Source organism: Glandiceps talaboti, chromosome 22, assembly GCF_964340395.1.
Source record: "Glandiceps talaboti chromosome 22, keGlaTala1.1, whole genome shotgun sequence".
In the NCBI taxonomy this organism is placed as follows: Eukaryota; Metazoa; Hemichordata; class Enteropneusta; family Spengelidae; genus Glandiceps; species Glandiceps talaboti.
In genome coordinates, this window is record NC_135570.1 from 8,275,767 (window position 1) to 8,292,821 (window position 17,055).

Genomic DNA, 17,055 nt, shown 5'->3' on the forward strand with positions numbered 1-17,055 from the left:
TCGAAGCTAAGCTTATCATTGATAAAGATAAAGTTCTCTTTATCGACATTGAATGTGTATAAGTTATGTACACTAAATAAAGATAACCAAACAATATGACGCTTATCAAAGAGCAAACCTTACTATCATAACATGTTCTAATTAAAATCTTACACTTGATTTTTAAAGCCTAGAATATCAACATTATGTGGTATCTTTTAGAAATTTAGCTAGCTTTTTCACTAATTACTTTATATATCCTTATGACCAAAAAGAGATTTTAATCAAACAACCCCTTTGTTGAAAACAAATAATAAGACTCACAAAAAGAATAATTTATATTCTGCTGTACGTTTAACATGAATGTGAATAAGTATTGCGTCCCACTAGCTTTCATGGTTAATCAATGAATCTGTCAACTATAGAATGCTTTTAAGATGTCTTCTATGTTACATTATATTCACCATTTCAAATAGGATTCTTGTCAACCTTTAAACAGAGCTGCTTAAGACTATTTAGTTAAACAAATGTTACAGCAAAAATGTTGCCACCAACCATAATGTTTGATATGTAATGCTATAATCAAGCATATGTACTAAAAGTGAAATATTTTCTACGAAAAAACGTTCATGTTCAGAACAAATAACTATCATGAGATGTGTTATTTGCTTGAAGTGTACAATGACATGGTAACACCTTCTATAATGGTTGTCGGTGACCGAGTGGTCAATCCACTTGCCTCTTAACACTGTGGTCGGGGTTCGAGCCCATTCTGGTTTGATTAAATTTACCACGCGGAAAGTAGGAAGAGTGTCGTTCAGTTTGACTCTACCGAACAACGCAAGTTTCACCGGGTACTCCGGTTTCCTCCTGCGCTAACACTGACCCTTCCTCCTGTTATTGGGCAATGCCTGTTGGATGATAAATAAAATAAGTAAATAATAAGGCATAATATACTTTCATATATAGAGTGGTGCCACGGCTTATTTTGAAGCCGGTATTTAAGACCCATCCTTAGTGTCTTCTGCCTTCGGATCAGAAAGATGTAATTGTTTATTTACTGTGTCGAAATCCCAGGAACATGATGTTTGACAGTAGCAGTGTTGATGTCGAAGATGTCACAGAACGACTTCTTGAGGTTCTGGCTGATGACTGCACCGTCCTGGATTTTTGAAGTCTTTGCCTCCGTAGAAATAATGCCTTCAAATCGGCCTGAAACAAAAGAAACAGAGACCGTGTTTCGATCTGATGTTCTGTGAATGAGTTCTGATCTCAACACTAAATGCTCGAAATGAAAAAAAATATATAGTGTGTTTCCGATAACTCGGCCGATCCTAGTTTCAGCCCCCGACCCCGACCTATGATTTCCATGCCTTTGTCTCATCTGTAGTCACTTTATAAAAAATTGTATTCCAGAGAGAAACCGAGTCTGTTTTAGACTATAATGACAGTACAGTCTGCATAACGTGATTGGTTTCATTTACTTCTTTTACACTTCATCAAACTCTCACGGAATTATTGTGACCGACCAGTATCTTATCGTGAGTCGAAAGTAAACTAAAATAAAATTTCGACTATTTTCTGAAGTCACGTTATCGGAAACAAACATTTTTTTAATTTGCCAAATTGCACAAAAGGGACATAGAGAACATAACATCGGCAGCGGTGATACTTTGGCTAATGACTCTCACAACGATTGTGCTAAAAGATTCACTAGTGTAAATGCCTGGAGAACAAAATTTAAAGAACCGATAATAATTATTTTTAACATTTAAAGGCGTACCGTCTGCAATATCGTGCAGTCATTGCAGTCATTTTAACAAAACATCGTTCTTCACATACTAGCTTAGAAATATGAGTATCCCTGTAATCTTTCTGCCTACGTACATTGCACAAAAGCTTGAAATCATTGGCATTGCCCTGAAGTTTTTATCCAAAAAATAACAGAAAATTCATAAATTGCCGTTAGCAACAGTATCAATCATATCTCGTTTCAATGAGCGTATGTCCGTTTACTCGTGACGAATTGTATCTGATCACTTTATGTCCACTGGCTAGGCATGTATATATCCCTTGGTGCAACCAAAGTCGTGTTGATTTGTTCCGGTAATGCCCAATAAATCTATTCAGAGCTTTAAATTCATGCAGCGTGGTCCTTTACAAACTTAGTCTATTAATCACCAGTAATCATGCATGGTGCGTGCATATGATGAAGAAACGATTCTGCCAAGATGACATTTGGTAATGACTTAATGATAGGTATTGTCAGGTCATAACATTAAATAATGATGCGAATTGGATTACATTTAACTCTGAACACGAGGACATTAACATCACATTTCATGATTGATTTCACTTTATACATAATCTGTTGTTCCTACGTTGGATAAGTCATAAATAAATAATGACAGGGAAACGTGAGTGTAATAAAAATGTATACCTTTTACAAATTCAAAATCAATTTACACGTTTTATTACAGATTATCTTTAGTTCATACACGCACACACACACACACACACACACACACACACACACACACACGCATACACACATACATACATACATACATACATACATACATACATACATACATACATACATACATACAACAACTTACCCGAAACCCATCATTTAAAATGCAGTACAAGAGAGGGTTCATGAAGCTATTTGACATAGCCAACCATAAAACGCACGCGTTGACCTTTCTCATCATGTCTTGGTGAGTTGTGTCTCCGAAAATATAGGGGAGAAATCTCGTGATCATCATGAATACATGCAGGGGTAGCCAGCAAAGGGCGAAGAGAAGAACTACCAAGATTAACATCTTGATTATCTGGGGAAAAAAGAAAGAGAACAATACTCGAAATAATAAATTTAGATTAAGTTTGATATATATGTATAGCGATTATCTTATATTGTTTATTTAAATGGCCTTTAGGTCCTACATTAATCTAGAATAAAACTCTTAGTAGATTATTACTTAAGGTAACCGTTGTAACATGGACGAAATGTTATGAAATGTTATGTTATGAAATGACTATTTGTAGCATTTATGATGACGCAATATTGAATCACTCAACCATACAATGATATATCTTGAATCTTGAGTGTTTTTATCCTCAATTTTATCACACTGTAATAGTGTATATCAATTGAAGTACCTTCCAGTCTTGGAAAGTAGGTTTCTACTAGCTTACCGGGAGGCCAACCTTATTAACCTTTTCTGATATTATATAGCTTTCCTGAAGTCAACTTTAGTATTAAGATGTGTCAAATGAGTATATTGACCTGATCAAGGAGATTATGATGGATGAGGGGAAAGTATCCAAGGGTGTTAGAGGTGACCTTTCTTTACATCGTTCGGTAGTTTCTTTCAGACACGGTTACATCTTTTTATATTCCAAGGTTAGGATTAAGGTTAGCATGCTGGAAGTGAATTAAAATATTCACTATTGCTTGCAGTAGTTCTATAGCTTCTTACAACACAATCTCAAGCTTGTGAAAAGCTGATTCATGATATGTGATCATGACCCATCACACTTAATAACTTACAAGTTCACATTGTTGAAAAGTGTTTTTTTTTATTAAACTTTACTAAACTTGAAACATAGCATAACGGTGTGACTGCACTTCTGTCTTGGTTTAACTGCAAGATTTGAAAAGTCAATACAAAAAGCAAGCATTGTTTATATATTTTTGAAAATCTTATGGTACAAATTTTCTCTATTTTGTTTCTCTATGGATTGATGAAATATGAAATGAAATATAATTAATATTGTAATCATGATTAATGTCACATTTACTAACACAAAAATACTGAATATCTAGTTATGATGTATTCCAAGTGAATGTTTCGCAATTTAGTACAGACGAGCAAGAATAATCCAAATCAGTCTGCTCTCCAGCACGGTTAAAGTAGTACAGCTGACGACAGTCTCACCTAATCAACACTAATGCAATTTTGATTGTGTGACGTACAATTATGCAATGTATCATTCAAAATGACCTTACTACGGTATATATATACCTACAATGGAGCAACTACCACACTATTACTCGAAGGAGCCCTCGGTTTGTATGCATATGAAGTAAATCGCGGCTCTCCTGACTATTGCCGTATTAACCAGATGTAACGTGAAAGCAAGACTCTAGATTGTTGTTGCTATAAGCATGGTCGGAGTGCAATATTCTGAGCTCCCATACTCGAGATACCCGTAATTGTTAAATCAATTATGCAAAAGTATCATTAACATTAAAGAGAGTATACGTAAGTAAACAAAATGTCATACATGTGCACTTTCTTATCTCCGGTGAATATACCACATCATATGCAATTTCAGTAGTGCGTATCAATAAAGTATTACCTTATTATAAAAAAAAAATTAATTATGCAAATGACGCAAGATGAATAGGATAGGTTCGCTTTGTAATCATCAATATTTGTACCAAATTATAATCCAACCTCCTATAATTACAGCATGCGTTATTTACGTTTGCCTTACGGTGGGATTAAAATACGTATGTCTGATTTCAAGCCTTCGTGTAACAAATCTTACCTTTCTCTTTGATGATGCATGCGACCTGTCTCTCTGCTGATCAGTGTTACCAGGCAGGTTCCTTCCCCAAAGTTTCAACCCTACCCGGGTGTACGTAAATGTGAGTACGCACAAAGGTGCCACGTACGTGAGTAACACTATGAAGATTTCGTAACCCCGTGAGACTGACGCATATATATCCCACTCCATACAGAGATAAACCGTTTTCCTGTCATAGTAGTACGACATGGTACGTGTGAAGACAGTCTGGACGACTGCCAGACCGACAGCTAAAATCCATATTATCGCAAGTAAGATCTTTGATCGATTCTTGGTCACTCGTACCTTGAAGGGATAGATGACGGCGTAATAGCGGTCAATGCCAATAGCTGTGAGAGTGTAGACACTGACTATTACAGACACCTTAAAGGTAAAGAAAGTAAAAAGAAAGAAATGACATAAGGCATCATACATACATACATACATACATACATACATACATACATACATACATACATACATACGTACATACGTACGTACATACATACATACATACATACATACATACATACACACACATAAACACACGCATATATATATATATATATATATATATATATATATATATATATATATATATATATATATATATATATATATATATATATATATATATATATATATATATATATATACAACATGACGAAGAAGTGCCTGACTAACGTGATTTAACAGCCTATTTCTTTTACAGCAGTTTCGTCTGTGATTTATAGTTTTATCATGATATTAAAAGCAGATAAAGACACACATGGGAGAAATCAATTACTTAGTCTACTTGATTACCCGTTTAAGTTGTAAATGGTCCTGAACGTAAGATGCAATGTATATAGTTAATCGAAACAAAGACACTTAATTATAAGAAAATTACAAGTTTTCTAAATGTCATACTATAAATTGGTAACCATCATAGCAAGTATCCTTTACATAAAAGAATGTATTATGTATCAGTGATGACCTGCACCTTATACTAGGGAAGAAACAGAATTTACGACGGGGGTGGGGGGGGGGGGGGGGTGACAGTTTGGTGGTTTGAAAGTGCCACGAAATATTTTGCCCATGATCTGAACCAAAAAAACCCTCATGAGCTGCCTTTCACCGTGTAAATTTGCAAAATTAGTAAGTCTAAGCTTATATTTAATAATGAGGTGGGTGATTGCCATGAGAATGTGTTTGTGTATGCTTCAATCTCTGTTATAGTACCGTGCAATTGTACATCTCCAGAATGCGAGAAGTGGGGGAGGGGGGGGGGGTTACCGCTTAATGGCACATAACAAAATCATCTGTATAGCTTTTGGAAAAACTGAAACAATTCTTGGGTTCATTTTTTTCGGGGGGGGGATCACATATTTTGAGAACGCGATGTTTTCTGCTACAGTTTCACTCGCTATCGTGGTGGAAGTACCGCTGCAGAGGGGGTTCTGTTATGGTGTTCTGTGAGAGTATTGTTTTTAAGCTGTATATCAGAAAACGTCAGCTACATTCACAAACATTGGATGGATAGCAAATATATCATTGAAGTACATTTTAAACTAAAACAAAATGAGGAAGAGTCTGTCACAAATACTGGGAGTCGGAAATGTGTACAATTTGGTTTCCATTTGTTTACCTGATGGGAAATGAATTGTCGACGGGTCAATATTATATTCAAGGTTAAATTAGATCATTATTGTAGTGTTTTTTAGCAACCAATTAATAATTGCACAACTGACATGTGAATTTTCAATATCTACTAGTGTAAGTGTAGTTCCAATAACATTTTATACGTCAAAGAACTGTGCTCAAAGTTTTATGACTTCGACTATAGCTACTTCATTTCAATACATTTCAGTTCATCATCATGCTATGACCATACGTTTAATCAAGTTAAACACATAAAATACACCAGACGACACTTTTGCTACTGATATAGTCAACATACGTGTACATGTTTATTGCTATGATTTCGACGATAGTTTCAACATCACCAATCACTTTCTATTAAAGATTTTATCTGAAAGCTTCTCTTTGTATGGGCTATTTGACAGTGATATAATGTACGACCTATGTTACAAAAGGTACAGGGTCGATATAGTTCACATCACACTGTGAGATCTCGTCACTGATATTGACATGCGTCAACAAATATAGCTTTGCCTGCACGTTTCTGTCGTATTTTGATTTTTAGAAATCATACATTTGTTCATTGAATGCGTGACGTGTTCCCACGACTTAAAGGCATGCAATCTTAACCTCAATATACCACTCAATATATTATCCATGGTTTTCTTTAGTTTAATAGTTATTTACTGCCATTAATATACTGTAACACTAGCAAATTACTGTAGAGTCGTTTTTCAATAACAAACATTTATATTCCCCGACAAGACTACAAACATGAGATTAGAATTAGTAAATGAATGATAGATATAATATATTGAAAATGATAGTTCCCATCACATATAGTTTTAAGAAATTGCACCACCATATTTTTAATTTTTAATTTTGATGCATCGTGGTACGATTGGGGGTAAAGAGAAAAGGGAAAATTCTCTTGCGGGTCTTTTTTTCATAGTTTAACATTTTGAAGAATGCCTAGTCTACTGCATGCTTGATAGTATCTGATATAATGGACAACACCGACAACACAATAGAAAAGCATTTCCAATTCCATGACTGCTTATTTGAGCCTCTACTTCTGTACATGTGTTGACATCACATTTGCTTGCAACAAAAAAGTGCGAACATGTATACAAGATCTGCTTTAGTGAATACTACAGAATGGTGGTGAGGGCATGTAAAACAACGAGTGAGACTGCTAATTCATTGGCGCCTTATACTCGTATATTAATTGAGCATTTGTCTTCTCAAGTGCTCTTGACAACATGTGCAATATCCCACATTACCAACGGCAAATATTCCTTCCTATCAGGAAACAGGTGACACAGATGTTCACTTACTAGCTCGTGAATTGTTAGCTTTCAATTTAATTTCTGTGAGACCATGTTACATACAGACAATGGTCTTGTTCATAGGAATCGCATATCGTTAGTATTAATTACATATTACTAATGCTAGCTGGCTGTAAGATGAATCGACGATTTCCTCTACAGTAACCCACGATATGCGATTTCCGAGTTTGTACAAAAGTTGAATTTCACACAAACTTGTTTGATATTACACATGTAGCATGGTAGAGTTAGAAATTGAAATGACACTCGGAACGTAACATGGATATAAATAATATAATACATATAAACAACACACACACACACACACACAAACACACACATACATACACAAACAAACAAACAAACAGACAGAGAAACAAGCAAAATATAATACAATCGCATGTATATATACGCACGCTGGCACATATGTTCACTGACATCAAAACACGGATATAGAAACTGTTATATGTTATATTATAATAAGTTGACAATACTACACAAGCACATAATATGCAGAGAAATAAGCTTCGACTTGAAACGAAAAAGATTCTTGTGTCAGGATTGATTCAGTGTCATTTAGATTTTACCTGCTCTTGACTTTACAGAACGTACTAAAAATCGAAGTCCAAGTTCTAGTGGCATAAAGGGGGGGGGGGGTATTTCTGTGAGATGTAGCCCACCGTCCTCCCCTAAAATCAAAGCACACGTTTAATATCTATAATTACAATGCCTTCAATACCTGAATTACAAATAAATAGAGTAGTTATCATACAGGGAACAGTAGGTCACCGGTTAAGATTCACAATACCCCGTATTATAGGTTAAGACATACATTATTTTAAGACCACTACTGAAGAAAGGAGCTGTTTACCCCGATCCATACGGTAGCCTCAGTCTACAATTGCTTCGAAGAAATAACTTAACGGTAACTTTATCTCACAAATGTTTGTGACCAATGGAATCGGTTTTACGGTTTTATATATTGTTAGTTATCCTTTCAATCATTTGTTGCCCATTTCTAATGCACTCTAGCCAACTGTTTGTCCACTATCCACTTGTTAAATAAAATGATAAGTTTATTCTAAAATCTAAAATGTTTAATTCTTATTTTTTTTAAAGATTTTGTGTTTCGTTTCTGTTTCATGTTGTTTTGTTTCAAACTGGATTATCGTTTGTACGTTATACATGACGTTCATTTATTAAATATTATCTGCATGAGGTTTCAACATCTGGGTATACGTAGTCATCTGTTGTTACAATTATTCAGTTCTACAACAATGCATATCATCGAACTTCGCGTGTACTCATAGAAAGATTGAATATTTTCATTAACATTCACGTGCTACAATTTATAATCTCCTACAGCTTAGTTTCTGATACCGAAGATAGAAAATCAAGCAAAATGGAAGCGACTCTTAGGGTTGGGTAATGTTAGTGATATAATCAACGCCAATAAATACAAGTGTAGCTTTTGAAATAGCAATGACAGAGGTGGAAATTTATGTACAAAAATATCAAAGAGTGATAGTTAACAGATCAATTTCTCGAACTCCTCGACTTCCTTTCTCTACAACATGACTCCCCCTCCCACCATTCAAATATTAAAACTATGGGTTAAAATGTTGTAAGACATGAAAAGAGTCTAAGAATCAATGGTGAGTATTCGTCCCATTGCTATGTGTGGGATATCCTTTAAATATTAAGACTAGGGAAACTATATATGCAAATAGGTCTTACGTTAGTACCCTCTCATTTGATTGGCTAGAGTAATCAGTGTACTTGTCCATCATTCTGTCTTTCTTCGCACTTTAGTGACCAAATTTCAAGGCAATAACATCTGAACGCTGGTGACTGACGCCAGTCATTCGGGACGCTATTAGTATTACTAAATTAGGGATATATAAAAACAATATTGACCACATTTTCCTTCCCGATATTTGAAATGAATAACAAATTCAAAAACATGTAAAAAATATTACACAAAGTATGTCCCAATGGATTTGTGCCAGTCTAATTGATAGATTTAAAGCATTGTTGTTTCCCAGCTACTTCCTCCAAAGTTTGTCTCAAGGCATTGTACTACTCAATTCCCGTATGTGTATCTTATTGGCAGAACTTATAATTAAGGCCAGAACTCTCAAACACTAAATTAACACACTCGAGACTGAGGTCCAACCACTCCACCCACACTGTCCCATTACCTTACCACACTTTTCGTCTTTCACTCCTGTGAGACCCACTCCTCTGCTTACGCCAAAGCAAACAATTGATTCACTGCATGGTTGTCAACAGCAATTTTACTAATATGATGCTCTGATAAGTTAAAGTCATTCAATGATTGAACGGTGGCGGTTACAGAAGTGGGATGTAACAGCAGTGTGATGTAGAACCGATGGAAGAGGTGGGGTGCCAAATCACAAAATAATGCAAAGATAGATGGTGTAACGAGTCAAATCAAAATGTGACCCTCCCTTCATTCTATTTTCTAAAATACGACCCTTCCGGGAACAGATTCTTAAAATGTGACCCAACATTTCCCAAGCCATCCCCTTGTAATAACTTATGGGTCCCTTTAATGTACATGGGTGATAATGGGCAAATGGGCAAATGGGCATCAAAGCAAATATATGACATTGTATCATGCACAAGCCAAGTTGAACCAAAAATATGGAATTCATACCCAGGTCGTACTACGTCTACATTCTACAACGCGCGTCAATGTCACGACAACATGTGTCTTGCGTCACTGGTTCTGCTGTGTTCGAAATATAATATTGATTGAAAACTACCATTACTTTCTCCGTTGTTTCTTTCATATTTACTGGTGCTAATATAATTCTGTTATTATTCTCCAGTAATTTTCTTCATTCAGAAGAAAATACTCTTGACGCGAGGCTTTTGTCACTACGAGTCACTTGACCACACCCTTAGGTGTATTTTCTGGCTGAATGAAGAAAAATAATGGAGAATAACATCTAAGTATGAGAAATTCAGGTTGGTTAATACCTGTAAATATTATCATTAAACTGACTCTTAACAGGCAAGTTCTTATTTGGATCAAATATTTGTTTCTCTTAGGAATATGACGCCTCAGCAGTTACTATATGGAGAAATGAATATAAGATCATTACTTCAAGGTCCTGCTCCAGAGTCCTGGCCGAGGCAGAAAGACAAGGTAAGTAATATCATAAGAAGAAAATACACAGTACAGATATAGTTAAATACGACAAGATAACATATAAGGTTAAAAACTAGGCGGAAGATGTAAGCAAGTGAAAGACAGCTATGCGCGTTGATATCGATGTTGCAAATGCCTCTATTTCACATTCTTCTCATTTGACCAAAAGTTTCCAAACTCTGTTCAAAGCTCTTTCCCAAAGGACTTTCTAATGTCACATCGGATTTGGAAATTTGTACCGTCTGTTCATATTTCAAGATTATACGTGTCTTTGAATTCCAAATATTGAGGACGTTTTCATGTTCAACAGTTTAGATAGTAAGGACAAATTCTAGTTTTCTACCTCTCCGATTGGTATCTTAAACCGCGTATGATGTATATTTTTGGTCACTGGTTCGTCTGCTTTTAAAGCCTACACACTTCAATAGCTTCAACAGGTTTCTTTCATAAGGTTTTATCTACGTATAAAAGTACCCCTATACACATGTACTAAGCATCTTTAGGCATGTTAAGTGTCTTTTGACAAACTTATGCTTGGTATTAAGCGATGTCTGAATATAAATTCAAACAACTTTTGTGTGAGCTACAGCACGATAGAAATTATGTTGTATGGCTGGCGATGTATTTTAACAAGTGTTTTTTTTTTTAAATTCATTTTTATTGTGTGTGTGTGTGTGTGTGTGTGTGTGTGTTTGTTTGTTTGTTTGTGTGTGTGTGTGTGTGTGTGTGTCTGTGTGTGTGTGTCTGTGTGTCTGTGTATGTGATTTATACGGTTATCTATTAATCTCACTAAGTATTCCATTACAAGAACAACACACGAAGGACTCAGTACATAATTTCTAAGCACTTTCATCTATCGTAAATAATTTGCTCAATACTTCTTGTAGGATTATCTTTGATGATCCATCAACCACTGTGTCTAATCCTGAGCCAGTAAGACAATAATCGAGAAAATATGACCAACATACGTAATCAATCAAACTGTGTATCAAGTGCTCATGAAAGATCTGTGATTTCTCAGTTTCTGTATACGCTATGATTGGATACCAGTAGCGTCGCCCGTTTACTACTACAATTAGTTTTTGACTGATTACGTCACAGTAATAAATCAAAGAGTTCGCAATGTGGGTTTGATATTGACAGATATTAGAAGTCTGTTTCCGTAAATGATTCATATTGTTTGAATATCATAATTGATAATGCAATGTAGTATGCATCTCTTAAGCACTTATGGGATTACATTTGTTTGAAATAAAAGAATTTTTCCCGCCAGCTGAAGCGTTGATGGTGAACGATGGTGACAAGAGAGATAATATGATTATTGGAAAGGGCACAAAAGAGCTAAAAAGAGACAGATAAATGATACACATTGGCGTCAGTTTTGTTAAATGTATTTACACTTTTTTTCCGAAAGGAAATTACATAAACACATTTAATGGATCTATAATATCCAAAGGGAATAGTGAACAAGGATATCTAAAGAAACTATTTAACAAAAGTTTTGGAAAATGAGCTTATTTATGTAACCAATCAACTCTTCGTAATTCAACCAATGAACAAAATTAGTTTTCAGTTACACACTGAGTTGTTTCAAATTCCAGTAAACCTTAAAGATGTCCTTAATGGCAATGTAATTATATTACACAAAATATTTGTCAATGAAATGTAATTGCGTTTTTGAAAGATAAGCAAAACTAAATCCCATGTTAAAGGAAAATGTCCCTAAGTCTGATGCACTCACCAGTGTATCTGATGTTCAGTGTAATCTCTTTCATTCTAATGATGTTGGATTTCTGAAAGTAATCTTATCCTTAGGCCGTATGTCGTCAAGGGTAATGATGTATACAATTGGCTGTATTCACCTATTACATATCAAGAGTTAGAACTGGTTATTAACTTATTAGACTTGTAAAAAAGCTTATCTTTTACTGTTGCATATTTATGTTAAACTTATAAACAAGTAACGTTGCTCATTTCTTAAAAATGAATTCTTTAGGTGTTTCCTACTGTTTTAATAGATATGATCAATATAAGGTCATATTATAAGTAAGTAATTGCTTTCTGCGATTCAAATAGTCAAATTCCTTATCAATATTACATGTCTGTGTTATAGGTTTTGTGTGGTTGTTTTAATAATGTTTTATATTTATTGTTTTTCTCATACTCTGCCCATTTAAAGATTAAGCCAAATATAAAAATAGTGTGTATCCGATAACCTGACCGACCCTAGTTTAAGCCGCCGACCCTACTTCCTTATAGCTTTTCTTAAACTATTTGTGGTTACTTTTTTAAAAATGAAATCACATTCCAACGAGAAACGGCATCATTTCAGCCTATAACAGCACAGTCTGTATATTGCGTTTGTCTACTTCTGAATCACATACTTGTCTTCATTTACTTTGTTTACACCTCATCAACTGTTACAGAAGTATTGTGACCAACGAGTATCTTGTCTGTGGGTCAAAGTTATTAAAAAATGTGTAAGTACAATAAAATAAAATAAAATCCCAACCTACCTACCCTATTTAATGAAGTCATTTTACCGGAAACAATTTATTTTTCATTTATGCCTTACCAGTTTCGTCTAATGTGGTGGATTAATAGGGTATAGACAGTAATTAATGTTTTCTTGGAAGGAAATATTTTAGATCTTATAAGGTGTCATAAACATTAAGGATGTCAAAATATTGCTTTTGAATCTTGTCTATATATGGTTTATTTCAATTTATGCATAAAGCTATTTTCATTTATCTTCAGCCGTCTGGAGATTTATACAGTGTGTTTATAATTTTCGATGCACAGAGTTGCAAGACGCAGTACTAGTATGCAGGTAAATTGTTCATATGAAGTAGAATGTAGCATTTTAGAATTTTAAAGTTTCGCATTAAACACACAAACTCTTTTAGGTATTGTGAGTATTTCATTAACGATTTGTGTAATTGGAAAATACAGATTTGAAGGTAGATCTGAATATTCAAATATTATGATCCATTTATTATGTCTTAGTTTATAAGGTTGGCCTTACGTAATTTCCCATGAACCTTTGTCTTCAGTTTGACGAAATGTTAAAAACTCGACGCCCTCTATAGCAGGAATAGAAAATAACCACAACGTCACTGATTGTCAGGTGGCAACCCCACGAGCGCGTATCTGAGCGAGATTGGATAGTAGCGGTCATGTGACCACACTAAGGGGATGCTCAAGAAGCACAGGGAGACGTAAACCAATTTTCTTGGCAAGTACAAGGGGAAGCCTATTATTGCTGAAATGGTTCAAAGTTTTCTTCTGACTTCGTCATTTCTATGTCATTACGATTATGAATGGAAATATTAGGAACGTGTACTTGTACGGTTACTTTTTTTTTTAAATAATAAGTTTTTACAAAATGTATTTTTAGCCATCATTTTTAGGGTATATTACGATGGTAGACATAGACTTAAGCGCGGGTGCCCAAATAACACTTCATACGGAGATATGTGAAGAATATTTGATGCACAACTTTATATGCCTATATTAGATGTTGGTTTTTGTGTCTGTGTATCTTAAGGAGTACGAATTCGCAATACGTGCTACAGGAAATGATATGAGTAATGCTTTTAAGTAAGCAGGTAATAGCTATCCTCATAGTATATCCGATTTCTCATTTTTAATCACTGAAAGGTCACATGTAATGTACATAGTCTCGAGGAGCACTTTGCCATCTTGGTAGGATAGGACCTATGGGAGGGAAGAGACTACTTCTATAACACACATTTGCAAGCTTCTGTCACAGACAATAGATACTGATGGTACAGAAAAGCCCATTGAAAGTGAACACTCTCCCTCCGGTATTTTACTTAGAATGTGACTGTTTTGTTGTACAAAAAGAGTATTTTTGAAATTCTTGAATGCCTACTACCATGAACTGTAGGGTAAACCCCTTCCTGTCTGATAAAGGCGTGGTTAGTATTTAGATGGAGAACGTCTTGAGAATTTCTCGTGCTGAAGGAATTTATTTTTCCAATAGTAAAGAAGCTTAAGTTTTCTACCATAACAGCGAAACTTCTTGAAAAACACATGAAAATTATAAAATAGCAAATAATTAGTTACTAATTGATATCTACCACTTTCAACCGAGCAATAAAATGTGTCACAAGTTACAATTATTATGGGCAATTGCTAAGATGGTCATAAAACTCATCAAAATATGCTAATGAGGTTAATTAATATGCGTTGATTTTTATGAAACGTGCAATTATTTATTGAAACGGCATGCTTGTAACAAATTTCACTCTAAGCTATACATCGATCAATCAACCTAACCAGCCAACCAACTAACCACCCACCAGCCCACCCACCCACCCACCCAACCGACCACCAAACCACCCACCCACCCACCCAACCAACCAACCAACCAACCAACCAACCAACCAACCAACCAACCAACCAAGTTTGTTTATCATAGGCAAATACATCACAAATTTTGTAAAATTGTATGCTCCCCACTAGTTAACCAAATGTGACTCTTAAATTATAAATCTGTTTCATTTTAAAGCAATTGCTCACAAGTTTTCATTACATAGAAGAAAGGCTTTTCACTGTTTTCTGTTTGCACCATTATCAGTAAACTAGCTTTAGCTTTTATATTTATAAAACATTCTTTAGCTTTTATATTTATAAAACATTCTTCAAATTTGAAGAATTATTTATCAAATAACAATATTTATCGGACAAAATATGTTAAACTCTTACTCTCAAGTATCATAAAAACTGTACTGTTATCGAAATTAAGATTATCCTGAACTGTGGTCGTATGGTGCATTGCATCTAATATATATATATAATGTAATATGATAATGAATATGAACTATCATACATACAATATACCATATCCAAGTTTACTCCATATGGCACAACTAATTAAAAACAATTGTCGTAAATAATGACGTGCGCGAAAGTAAAGTTTAATAGGTCGGATACTAAGATAAAAAGCGAACCGCTCCGATTTTTGTGATCGCTACATCTCGATAGAATTGCTTGTGGTGGCATTTCTATCGATAAAAAGTCGATGTAAAGTAGCCATACTATCAATCTTGAGAAAAACTGAACAGTAAAAGTCGCCGTTAGCCTCCACTGAAATACATGTTATATCAGTAATGACAAATACTATTCAAGCTGAAGGTATAAATTCGATAAAGTTGTCAGTTGCTGCATATTCATATGCCAGAGTGTTTCTGAGTCTTCACGTTTGGCTACAAGTAATTACTTGAAGTGGTCAGAACATTCTTCAACTTACAATGTAACAGAATTATACCTGAGTCACAGTCACCCATTTGAAAAGAAGAACTTTTGATTGTAGTACAGATTACAAACGACTATCCTGTCTTCAAAACTCTTCATCGATGGTCGAATTCGGAGAATGTTATAAAATCAACTTTCTCATTCTTAATAGAGTGTGAGCAAAGTATCATATATTCGAATCATTCATCGAATTTGGTCAAGGTTTTTCAAACAGAAATGTAATTGAAATAATGTGATTATTTTCAAACGTACGCTTCGATACAATATTTAACATTTGATATTTCTGCTTGTCGTCACATATGGCAATGAGGTAGTTCGACACTATAATTCCCTTCCGTGAGCGAGGACGATACATTATACAACAAGCCGGTACTACAAAGATCTTGCTGTGGGATGAGGTGTACCGACGACAGATACAGCCATGCTTCAATGAACTGTAAATGTCTTTATCCTGAAGGAAACCAATACATAATGTATTGAGATGTTACAGTTTCTTTAAAAGCACTTTCACCATTAGTTATATGCCAAGTATTGCAATAATGTCAATTACTCGGTATATACGTTCTAGCTCTACAAGGTTACCACGGTATTTATGTAAATTAGCAACCTCTCCAATGTGTTACATTTATATAGCAACAAAATCATAGTGATTTCATTTATACTATCTCAACCTTTTTTGACAAATGTGTTTTCCTTTTTTACTTTTCACATGTTATGTTGTTTCACATCGAGTTCCTCTAGTAATTGCATATTAAAGGGGAATGCCACTCACTCCAGGAAATAAAGGTATTGTCATCACCTTTGGGTTCTGGAGAATAATTATGATTTCACATCACATAATTTTCGATCTGTTGCCAAAAAACACCAAAGTGAGTCGTCCTTTCACCTCTATTGTTCTTTCACTCATGCACCATTACATGATAGGTCTAAACAGACATGATTATTCATTAGAATACACGTTAAATTCATAAATCCTAAGAGCTCACTTTGTTCAGATAAAAATCATGAATATTCAGTGTGCATCTAATGAATAATCATGTCATGTCAAGTATGTTTGTATAAAATGTAAAGTTGCTTGATGTCCAAGAACAGTAT

General features: G+C 34.7%; 1 protein-coding gene across 1 annotated transcript in view; it reads right to left on the reverse strand.

Annotated features, from left to right (window-relative positions):
* Positions 1-1,032: 1,032 nt before the first annotated feature.
* LOC144452490 (substance-P receptor-like) overlaps positions 1,033-17,055 on the reverse strand; it is a 22,823-nt gene continuing 6,800 nt past the window's right edge. The window contains exons 2-4 of the mRNA XM_078143590.1: positions 4,537-4,938; positions 2,598-2,813; positions 1,033-1,191 (exon numbers count right to left, since the gene is read on the reverse strand). Of these exons, the coding sequence (XP_077999716.1) occupies positions 1,033-1,191; positions 2,598-2,813; positions 4,537-4,938 (777 nt within the window). The remainder of the gene's footprint in view (positions 1,192-2,597; positions 2,814-4,536; positions 4,939-17,055) is intronic.